General features: G+C 32.0%; 1 protein-coding gene across 3 annotated transcripts in view; it reads left to right on the top strand.

Moving 5' to 3' along the window:
* The window catches only part of EYS (eyes shut homolog), an 880,825-nt gene that overhangs the window by 180,303 nt on the left and 687,897 nt on the right, over nucleotides 1–12,625 (top strand). For all 3 annotated transcript variants that reach the window (XM_054063979.1, XM_054063978.1, XM_054063977.1), the window contains exons 8-10: nucleotides 4,502–4,606; nucleotides 4,878–5,017; nucleotides 11,375–11,541. In XM_054063979.1, the coding sequence (XP_053919954.1) occupies nucleotides 4,502–4,606; nucleotides 4,878–5,017; nucleotides 11,375–11,541 (412 nt within the window). The remainder of the gene's footprint in view (nucleotides 1–4,501; nucleotides 4,607–4,877; nucleotides 5,018–11,374; nucleotides 11,542–12,625) is intronic.

Here is a 12,625-nt window from a genome sequence, read left to right as displayed (position 1 = left end):
CAAATCATGCTGCAAAAGTTAAAAATTTTCCATGGCCTGAAAATGCAATAGCATGGATATAAAGGCACATATTTCAGAAAGTGAATTTTAACTGCCCGTGCCCTGCCAAAGAACACATTTTTTTCTAATGCTTCTACTAGCTTCTTGATTTAAATGGTCAAAAAGTAATGGGTCTGTATGTCTGTGTGTGCATATATGCTCATATGCACTAAATAAAACTGAGTGTTACAACATAACTAGGCTGAAAACCAGAAAAAAAAAAAAAAAGAAAGAGAATTGAATTATAGCTTAATAAAATTACTATATTTTAGAGGGCAAGAAAAAAAAAAGTTATGATGCAAACCCAGTACTTGTGAACTGAGGAAAAGTATTAGACCGTTTAACATAATTTGTTTGATAAGCTTGTTGCCATGTAAAATAAAGAATGGGAAATGCTTGGTGTAGAATATCTTTATGTTCTATTAGCATAGTGGTTTTTACTTCCATAGTTTCTGCAAAAAAAGTGATAATATTAAATTGAGAGCAGAAATACAAAAACCAGATCACATCAAGTTAAAATTATCTCTAGCGGCTACAAGTGCAGCTGAAGTCCTAAGGAATGCAAATTCTGATTTTAGATCCTAAAATGTTTGGGTCAGTTAAAAATGTAACACTCTTATCAGAAGTACTGACTTTTCTACACTCTGCAATATGGAAGGCAACTGCAAGTTATATTCTTTATAAGGACCTTCAGAAAGTTATTTGGCAAAATTAGACTTACTAGTACATATAACTCCAGCGCCGGCTCAGAATCTTGGTTACGGGCAAGGGAGAAGCATAGCTTGCATATGCATATAGTCAAGAATTTATTGATAACATAACTGAAATGTTTAAAATCTAATCATTATTGGGCCACATCTAATAGTTGCAGAAAATTAGTAAAAATGCATTTTAAATTGGGACTCACAAAATTTGTAGTGTCTCCCCTTTTGGGGACATTGTACTTTCCCTTTTCCCTGCTCCTCTGGGTCTTAAAGTTAGTGGTTTCATAGTGATATTGTTGGGAACAGTGTTACAGAATCCTTCACTGTGAGGAAAATGAAGTTCCTACTGGTAGTTTCTACATTTCTCTATAAACTGTTTTGTATTCTTTCTTTATGTCTGCTGAAATCCTTTTACACTTTTTCTTCATTGGGCTGTAGTTCTATTTTTTATCTGAAATTATTTCTTATGTTGGCTTTACTGTATATTAAATACTATTTCTTTTTGTGCTTTTTGTTACCCTTAATACCAAAGGGTACTTGTTACTGGTATCTATATAAAACTATGTTTGTACCTTAGAAGGATTATAAGAACACACGTTTAGGTACAAAAATATATAAGATCGCTTTTAAAAATAAACAGTACAACAGTAGACTCCTTAATCAAATTATTTTCCCTCCCTTTTATGTTGTATAATTTCTTTATTTTTTCCTTTGTTCCTTGTACGTGCTGAACTTCTTCCTGATAGAAAAATAATGTGCTTAGTTGCACACAAAAATCTTGAGTTCTCTAAGTATTGCATTTCTCAACTATTCAAACCTCACTCACTATGAAGTGATAATTAGGCATTAAAAGCTAAGTGGATTACTGTGGAGATCTCTCCTGACATCCATTTAACACTTAATCAAATCTTGGTACTATAAATTATGCATTTCTCAGCAGTATTCTGATTCTAATAAATTTTATAACAGTTTGGAGTTACTAGGTTTTCTTGACCTCATTGTGGCAGGGAAAAGTTATAAAGTTCACTTAAATGATACTGTGTTATAAAGATTTCAGACTTATAGCAAAATAATTCTTTTAGCCAGATTGATTATGATAATATTTATCCATAAGGATTTCTTGGACAATTCCACCTTCATGAATAAAAAAGAAAAAATTAATCCAAAATTCATATTGAGTTGAAGTTTATTCCCAGATTTTTTTCCCCAGTTTTGCCTTCCAGACTTCATTAAGAAAAAAGTGAAACCTCTCCAGCATTTCCTAGGAGAGTGCAAATTCAATGCACTCAGCTAATTGTGAAATGAAAGCATCTATTTATTTTTTAGCATATCTTCTTGCCAATCAATATTACATAAATTTACATTTTAGAATTCTCATCCTGGTTCATAGAATGGCTTTCTAAAGTAGTAATTGTGATGGGACCTCCCATGAGATCCAGACACATATAGTTACTACAACTGTCGGTACAAGTGAGCAAATGGAAGTCTTGTAAATGCATGGTAAATTGTCCGTAGTTGCCAGTGTATTATTATATATTATTCCATAATAATAAATACCAAGAAGTATCTAATTTCCCATTTTCTTTGTTTTCAAAGTTTTATAGTAATACACTACTGTAAAAATATTTCTATCTCAGTAAACTTTATAACTTACAGTAAAACGAACACTTGGCTGTTGTAAAATCAATATATGTTAATACTGAGTTATTTTTGGCTGAGCAGCAAGATGATAAAATAAACTTTAAAAGTCTATACCACATACTGGTCAACTTCTGTGTAAATACATGAGATTGTACACATGGTTCAGCAATCTGAAAGGAGATTGTATCGAGGTGGGTGTTGGTGTTCTTGCCCAGGTGATAGATGATAGGATGAGAGGGAATAGCCTCGAGCTGTGTCAGCAGAGGCTCAGATTGGACATCAGGAAAAACTTCTTCACTGAAGTGTAGTCAAGCACTGGCAGAGGCTGCCCAGGGAGGTGACTGAGTCACCATCCCTGGAGGTATTTAAAAGATGGGTAGATGAAGTGCTTAGGGATACGATTTGGTAGTGGGCAGGTGTGTTTGGACTTGATTTCAAGTTTTCCAACCCAGGGATTCTATGATTCCATGATCTGTTGGCCTAAGATAGAGATTTCCGGCCAACAGATCACAGCATTAAGGCCTTAACAAGTTAAATCTTATTTACATTTATAGAAACCTATAAAAAGCGATCTTTAGGTCTTAGTTTGGCACTCCATCCCAGCATATTAAAAGATAGAGCGTATGTTTCTCAATGCTTAGGAATGGTCTAAAGTGAACAAAGAAAAAAAAAAAATCAGAAAGCTTTTTTTATCAGAAAAGCTTTGGTGAAACAGAGACGTAGTAATTTCCTTACCAAATTTTATACTATTAATTCATGTTCTCCTGAGGTCTCTGGCTTTAGATCAAAAGGAGAACTTATTAAAAATTTAATTTCATTCTTTGAAGTTGGGGAGGTTTTTTCTATATGAAGAATTTTGAATGCTAACTTTTGACATAAAGTTTTACAGAATATATTTTCTAATTAAAGAATTTCGTCTTCGAAAGATTTCGAAACTCCTTCAGTTTTTTCCTAGTTTTCTCAGCAGGAAAGATTAATTTATTTTCATTTTTCTACTTTTTAGCTTTTGTAAAATTAAAAAAAAAAAGAAAATTACCGAACTCCTGCTGCGGAAAGAGGAAATTAAAAATAATAAAAAAAGAAAAGATCATGCAAAAAGGAACAATGTCACACCAATAATAAGGAAAAAATCTCAGGAACATTTACACAGAATTTAGTATATTGTTTTCAGTACCAAAATAAATAGGAAAAAGCTTAATGTGTTTTCTATTTTGTCAGATCTATGGGTTTTCCAAGACTCATAGTAAAGCTGATGGTCTTCTTTATTCTCTCATCACATTGACAAAGATATTTCTCTTCAGTACATTTCTTTTAGAGCTGTCCAGTTAAAAGTTAAGTTACTTAGAATCATAGAATTATATAATTCCTAGGTTGGAAAAGACCTTTGAGATCACCAAGTCCAACCATACCTGTCTACTACTATATCGTATCCCCAAGCACTTCGTCCACTTGTCTTTTAAATACCTCCAGGGATGGTGGTTCAACCACCTTCCTGGGCAGCCTCTACCAGTTCCTTTTGGTGAAGAAATTTTTCCTGATGTCTAATCTGAACCTCCCCTGGAGCAACTTCTTCTTTTTGAACTAAAAACGGTCTTCAGCTAGATGGCAAGACAAAGGTGAACTAGTATTTTTCCTAGTGAGAATGGAGCCCAAAAAAGACATAATGAAATATATACGTAGTAGAATCAAAAGCATTGAGTGTAGATCAGGGTAGACTCATGCAGCAGTAAAAAGCAGAAGAAAATGCAAAGGTATAGCCTCCATTTCAGATAAGTATTTTCAGTGAAAATCCTCCCTCTTTAGGTCTGTAACCCCATTTGAGTCCCATCTAAAATTGTTTTTATGCACTGAAAGAATTTGTTTTGACCTTTTTTTAAGTCCTCAGGGTTTTTTTTTTATATTTAAATGTAGAGAAAGGATTCTAGAAACTTAAAGTATTTTTAATTCTAACTACTGTTCCAGAATTATTATTTAATTATTATTAATTATTATTATTATTAATTATTATTTAAACCAATTGTTATTTTGTCAAGATTACTAACATGGCTCATTGGATTTTTTTTTAAGGACATGATATTAATTCTTAACATTTTTTAGGATTTTTCTTTCATCCTTAGGAGAATTCTGTGAGGTGCAAATTGATAATTGCGGGTCGAATTCATGTAAAAATGGAGGAACATGTGTTGACTCTGAAGAGCATTTTAAGTGCATTTGCCCCATTGGTGAGTCATTGGAAATTTACTGTTTTTTTCTAAAAAGAATAAAGACAATATTACCCTAATATTTAAGTTTAAGAAATAGCAACATAAAAATAGCAATATATCTCAATGAATGCAATAAATATTTTTATGAAGAATCCCACTTTCCTACTTTGTTTAGGAGATGAAATGACCAAATTACTCTAGTACAGTGATGTTAACTGCTAACACCCTGAACAGACATAATGTCAATATTCTGAATGAACTGTGATTAAACATTCTCTTTGTGGTGCAGGGTTTGAAGGTGAAAGATGTGAAGTGGATGTTGAAGGCTGCCTTTTCTACAATATAAGCTGTGCCCCAGGAGCACTGTGTGTGGATAAATCTCGTGGATTTAATTACACATGTTTATCACCATGTATTGGAAACACAGAGGTAGGATAAAGTGATATATTCCCCCCAGTGTTTTTGGGAAATCAAACAAGTTATTCTAGGACCAGTGAGCTGAGGAAGCCTCATTTCCCACGGGTTTCCTAAACACAGTACTCATTCTTGATATATTCTCCTTCTAACCTCCTTCTGTCCCTTACTTTCTGTTATTATATTGTAAAACTTGTAAGATGTTGAATTAAAATTTCCTTGGAATGTTTCACACGTTTAGAAGTTACTAGAAAGAAAGCTGATGGTATATCAATTCACAGAAAGAATGATAGAAACTTCATTTCCATTAAAAACATAAATAAAAAAAACCCCAAACAACAACAAAAACTCCAAAAGCAAGACTAACTACGATGCAAGAGCTGAAAAGGCAGTTAAGAAAAATCAAAGTTCTCCTTGACATTTACTCTTAAATCCTTGCGGAATTTAGTAATGAATTTTATTTTTCTACATTTAAAGTATTCCAGAAATCCCTAAATAAAACACTGACAATGCTTAGGCCAAATTAGTATCTTCTTTATATCCAGATGTCTTTAAGAAATTTATTTACTGTACCCTTTTCCCATCCCTTTAGTGACCTCTTCAATTAAGTTACTGATTTGGGTAGGATTCATTCACATGAGGCAGGACTACAAACCCAGGTGCTTGAGTTACTGAGATTTCAATATGGGATAAAGTAAAATACTGTTCCATTTTTTTTTAATTACAATAGTTATTTTTAAAGCTATGTACACAATGCTATATAGCCCTTTAAAACAGCTGCTCAAACACGATAACCAGTGTTTCAAAGGCTTAATCAATTCTTTTATTGAAATATACTCACCATAAAAATATACTATGCAGAGCAGGCAATGTGTCTACAAAGAAGCAATCAACGTTTATGTCACCTTGAAGTCCATGGGTATGCACTTACCAATGAATATGAAATGTAACACTAAAATACTCATTGACTCAAAGGTTTATATTTAAATTGTTCAGCATCTGGTAAATTTTAACATTTTTATGATTTAAAGCGTCATACTGAGTGCAGATTTACTGTATATGGCATAACACCATAATGATGCAATAATCATTATGGCTAGTTAGAATGGGAGGTGATGGTGTGCCTAGGATGCTGATGGGAGCTACTAAAACATTTTACTGTAATATTTGCTTAAAAGCTTTCAAACGTATTCAATTTATTCATACAAACGTTTCATAGACCGTCATAAATATAAAGTGGGAAATAAAAATAATTTAATATATACATGTATATCTAGAGACTCAATGTATAACACACGTAATTTGAGCATAATATGAATAATTAGTAGATTTTCTATAGGAAAGGGAATAGAATCTAAAATAAAGGATTGCTATATTTGGATTTTTTTTTGTTTTCTTAGCCTGCAGCTCATTGAAACAATATAATTTGCTTTTTGGAAATAATAAAGACATTATATAAAAAGATAATATTTGCATAATTTTTAAGAATCATAATGTGAAATTAAAGGCTTCTATTATTCAGTAAAATCCATAATTCAGCACTTAATTATTTACTTATTTTTTGTGGCCGGAAATACATATATGAATATATGTTCTTACTTTCCTTCATTGCTTTTCCATTTCCAATAGTACCTTAGTTATGCTGAATTGATTTGCCTCTGTATATTCAACACAACAGACTGAAAGGAATGCTGCTATTTTTAATATTTCCTTAATAACAGTGTAAAAAGTAAATTTAAATCATCAGGGCTCTTTTATCTTTACATAAATGCATAATGATATTAATGTATCAGGTTTTTTTTATTTCCCAGCACAGCACTCAAGACATTATTTTTTTTCAAGTATTATTTTAATTGTATTTTATTTTAAAACAAATATATAAAAAAAGAAATGCGAATGTGTTAAAACAGAGGATATCTGCCTTTACAGTTCAAAATTCTAGAATTTTCTAGACCTCAAATAAATCAAATTTTTGACATCTTGAAGTTAATGACTTCCAACAAGACCAAAATTAGCCACTCTGTATTATAACACCTTTTCTTTCCTCATGTACTTAGGAAGATGTCAAGAGTTAAAGATGTATGTCACAAGCCCCTGTAGGTTTATCAGCAGAAGTTCATAGGCAATTGATAAGAGCAATAGGAAAAACAAACAACTGTACTTCAATGTATGAAGTGTAGACCACGGAATCGTAAATCACAGAAGAGTCCAGGGTGGAAGGGACCCCAAAAAGACCATCTAGTCCAACCTTTTGTGGGCAGGAGAGCCCAGGTGAGATTAACTAACAACCTGTCCAATCACATATCAAAAACTTTCAGTGATGGAGACTCCACCACATCCCTGGAGAGACAGTTCACTTCAAAAGCCCACCTGTGACCCGAACAACCACAAAAGTGGAAAGATGCTAAAAAATGTGATTGCTTTTAGTGGCTATGGCTAAGTGGCTATTGAGCAATTTCATTGCTTTACTCAAAACACTAGTTTTTCATAATTCTGTCAGCAGCCTGACAAAAACATATGTTCTTGTACCATTCCCAATTAAATGATCTGAAATTGTAGGAGAATGGAAACTTCAAGATGTTGGCCAACATTCATTGTTTTTTTCAAAAGGGATTATAGGATTAAAAGCTACTTTTCAAATATTTATTCTGTTTTCAGTTTTAAAACATAAACAGACACACTTAGTTGATTTATTAAAAATAACTCCTGTACCAGTTAAGAACTGAACGATCTCAGAAATGTCCTTTCAGTGTCTTCTACATCTTTAAGGAACTAAAGTTGTGTCCAGATGTTGAGCATAGATCACTATGGGGAACTTTACAAAAGAGTTGGAAGCTGTCTTTAAATTACTAGTTTTTTATCTTTGAGAACCTGCACAGGTTAGTGAAGAGAGGAAAAGTAGGAAAAAGCAAATTATTTTATATCTTACGTCGTTATATATATTCATATCTTCAGAAATAAAGCCTATTTTTTGTTATCTAAAGGAAATTAATTAAAATCAATCTGTTTAAAGTTTCTGGAAAAAATTTTATTTGTAAGAAAGTTAAAAAAATAAAGGGGAGGATTAGGTAGCCAAAAATTGCCAGAAGTGAATCACTTCAAGCTGCTTTATTTTCTTTCTACAACAACAGAAGTAGCGAATGTGAAAAGCTTTTACAAAATACGCAATAGGTCACCTCCTCATGTAGTATTCTCATAAGTGAGATAGTTAAACAATACACTCGCTTTGTCCTGAGGTAAAACAGAAAAAAAGAAGATTATACTCAATTATTTTACAAGTAGTTCCCTGGAAAAATGTCCAAGGGAGATAGTAGTGTTCTACAAGAGCCTCACCTGAACCCAGTTCCACCCAAAATTTTCTTTCTGAATTGTGGAAGAGATTACACATGACAGAACTAAATCTGACACCATGTTGGAAAAAGGAACTGGAAAGGTAAGATGGAATTTAGTGTGTACATTCGCAAAAGGCAAGTGACATTTTTTGAACTTATGGTTTGTTATATGAAATTAATCTCCAAAATAAATTCAATTCCTTTTCAATTGCTAGTGCTAATAGGCATTGCAGATAGTGTAGCAGAAGCTGACCAATATAGCCTTATGCAGACATATATTTTCTGTATAGTTGTCTTAAAAGGTGGCATCTTAGAAACTGCTTTCACAATGCTTACTTTGCTTACAGAATGGAAAATTAATACTTACTTTTTAGGAGCCAGAGTAGAAAAGTTGAATAAAAGGAACTGAGTTTGCCTAAATTAGGAGAACTAAGTCATGAAGGCCAGGAAAGGCATCAGGTTCAGATTTTGGCAATCTAAAGATTTTAAACATTTGATGCACAAGACACAGTTTGATAGCATCTACAACGTAGATAGAAGTTAAATCTACAACAGTTAAATTAAGCAGTGTCTCCTTAACATTAATAATGCTTTTCCATTTTTTATTTTCATAATTTCTTCTGGAATTTTCAGTAACTGTTTCTTGAAATTCCTTTTTTTTTTTTTAAATTTTGAAAAGTGGTTCTTGTTTTCTTATTTGTTTTAAGAGAATTTTTTAATCTGCTTGCTTAATGTATAACCAGTCCAGGAAAGAACATAGAGCAGATTAAATAAAATCATGCTTTTTGAAAATATCGAATATGCAGGTATAACTGATTTTACCGTAATATAGCCTGAAGGCTGTAGTAAAAATATGTGCCTGGGAAAAAAAATATTTTATGTATATATGCATGCCTGTGTGTATATAAATATATAAAAAGTACAGTTTCATTCAAACTGCAGAGAATATGAGAACAAGTCAGATGGAAGAAATGCTGGGAAATAATGATTGCACTGAGTGAGATCCTTCAGACTCAGTGTTTTATCTCAAATAATGGACAATAAGTGATATGTAGAGAAGAGAGCCATATTGAAGAGTCATTTCAATCAATTACTATAGAGACAATAAAGGAGAAGGATAAAATGTAACCATCTAAGGACTCCTTTCCTTACTGTCATAACATTTCCTGGTTGATATTAGAAGGAAGTAATTCTTAAGCTTTTATCAAGAGTACATAATAAGGCAGATTTGTTTTAAAGTACTTGTCATACACAGAAATATAATGATCAGACTGACCAGTAGAGTCCTTGTTTATGACCTATTAAATCCTAAGATTTGTGTTTAATTCTAAATATGGGGAAGATTTACTCAGGGGAAAAGGAAAAGGCGACCGATGAGAGTATACTGCTCTTTCCAAAACTCAGTTTCTTTATTTATTTTAATGTAGAAGTATTTCTTGTATAATAAAGTAACAAACAAATCTTTGTAGTGACTTCAGAAGACTGCAATGTGGGTTTAAAACTTAGAAAACTACAATGTAGAGTTCTTTAGCTTGACTTTTGTAATAGATTAATAAATGTATTTAGCCTTAATTTCTTATAAAATCGTCCTAACTCTCAGTTTTCAATATTTAAACTGATTGGGGATTAAATTTGCAGCAGAGATAAAAATCTATCTGATAGGGAAATCTGCTAACTAAATTTGATGCTAAAAATATCTTCCATGGCTTTATTTTGAATTTAACGCTGCTTTGGATTGCACTAACATCTTAAAGGTTAATGCTTTTCTTTGCAGTATAAAGTATCAGAACAACATAAGAACATAATGATTATTATATTTTGGCACATTGAAATATAAATGTTGCTTAAATTGTCTAAGGTTTTTTCTAAATGGTTGAGTATAAGCTTATTTAGCCTTCTTGAGCTTTGAGAAAATAGTAAGCCCAAGGACAAAGTCTTCCAGGAATGTTTCAATTAAAAAGAAAGGAGATACACAAAAAATCAAAAAAAGAGAACAATTCCAAACTTAGATGCAGAAGCTTTCTTATTTTGCATTTATATTGAACAGTGCTTTACTTCAAGAAGTTGTCCTATTGAAAAAGGATCCCAAGTCTAAAATACAGTCTACTGACATCATAGCAAAAATCTCTCAATTTTAAGGTCAATTTAAAACTTAATCAAAGGTAAGGACTATTAGAGGATTTCTGCAAAGAGCTGTTATTATTACAGATCTTAATGACATTGCAAAGAGATTCAGACTCCATCAAATTGAAGTACTAGTGCATTAGCTCATCTTCTAGACACTATTTTCATTAGAAACCAATTGATTAGGAGGAGAGGTCTTAACTGCATAAAAAATAAAAATGTAGTTATCCGTTTTTGCACTGGTAAAATTTGTATGAAAATTAAGCAGGACCATAAAAGTAGAATGAAGAACTGTTCATTCCAACCTAGAACTTCTTGTAATTTTTGAAGAAAGCAGGAGATAATGTTTGAGTAAGTAACACTAGCAAATAAAATCTAAAAGAAAAAATGCCATTCCAGTCTAGGTTTATTAATTTTTCAATATTTGCATGTTGAAAAGAAAGAAGACTCTGGTCTTCCCAGAGCATAAATGTAATATATTTATTTTGAAATAAAAAAGATTCTAGGATAGGTTGTGAAACAGAATCATGGCTAAAATTTTTTTTAAAAAAATAATCCTTGTTTTTTTCTTATAAACACTAATTCATTAAATTATACCTGGATTTGAGACACAGAAACGGTTGGTTTGCTCTTTCACTGGAAAAATAACAGTCGGTGCACAATCATCCCTCCTAAAATAAGCACATTTTGAGGTCAGTTACAAGAATGACACTGTTAAACTGAATCATAAATGCCTGTTTACAATTAAAAAATGAATGATATATTGATTTACTTATATACAATATTTAATATTACAACACCGAAACATTAAGTGACCATAATTCGTACCAATGGATCATTCAGTTAACATGTTTGGAAAAAAAAAGCTAACATGTAGAGAAAAAACTCTTCGTGTATTTGTACTTCTCATCTTCAGGTATGTGCAAATGGAGGTAGCTGCTTCTACGATGAAGAAGGACAGAGATCTCACTGTGTCTGTGCTCTTGGATGGACAGGACAAACATGCCTGGAGAATATTAATGACTGTGAAGTAAACCAGTGCCAACATGGAGCCACATGTGAAGACGGAATGAATAAATACAGGTACTAACATGGTGCTTTCGTACAAGTCTTCACATAGAAGTATATGCCAGTACGAAGATAACACTGAAAATATTTTCTTTCAACATGAATCACAAAGGAAGATGCTATTGTATTTTTCTCAGTTTTTAAAATGTCATGAACACTAATTTTCATTGGAGTGTGATAAGGAGTAACTTTTCTTATTAAATCTTGAATTATAATTTTCAAGTGAATAGTTGAAATTCGGCTTTATATGTGGCAGAGTTTTTTTTAATGTATTGAAAAAAAGGTCAAAACCTTACATATGTGCTTTCTTTAGTGAACTGTAACATGCTCTAGACATTTGAAAATAAGACCCTACAAAACCATGGAGGTGGGGAGGGAAGGAAGGAAATGGAAAAGTATTCATTGAATAAACTGCATTAAACTGGTCTCATCAGACTTGAATTATTTATCTTTCCTCTACAAAAAAATAGAATAACTTAAATTTCTCCATAATGCTGTGAATATATTTTGAACTGATTTAATTTTATGCTGTGTCCTGCAATTAATATGCTACAGTGTTTTTATTTAGAAAAGCTTGCAATAGTGGAAAGAGACGTTAAAACAGAAGTAAAAATTTTCTCTGCTTACCTCTGTTTTTATAAAATCAGTAAATAAACACTGAAATCCTCAAATAAGCACACAAATACATGTAAGTATATTCTTAATATACCAGATTTAAAAGGAATTTTTGCCCCAAAATCCTAATGAAACATATATCATTCCTTCTTGCCAAGTTACAGTCAACTGGAGTATCGAATTAAGGGTATTTTGACATTTTATTTGACTGACAAATCTGAGGTTTTCCTGTCTGCTTCAGGAAGAGATTCTGTTAGAAGAACAGAGACATATCTACCTTACAAAATCCACTAGCATTTACTGAGAAATGTGAAGACTTCTAGTAAAACAAGACATTTGAATTTAGGTCCCTAATTCAAACTCAAGCTATTGACAGAAAACATTTAATTCTTACTTTTTCAGTCTTTGAAAGACAAATTGAATTGATAGATTATTCTGTTTATTTAAGGAAAAAGAAAGCATACCATTTAGAACCCAATCTTAG

The sequence above is a fragment of the Cuculus canorus genome, chromosome 3, assembly GCF_017976375.1.
Source record: "Cuculus canorus isolate bCucCan1 chromosome 3, bCucCan1.pri, whole genome shotgun sequence".
NCBI lineage: Eukaryota > Metazoa > Chordata > Aves > Cuculiformes > Cuculidae > Cuculus > Cuculus canorus.
This window is presented reverse-complemented; position numbering and strand designations above follow the sequence as displayed.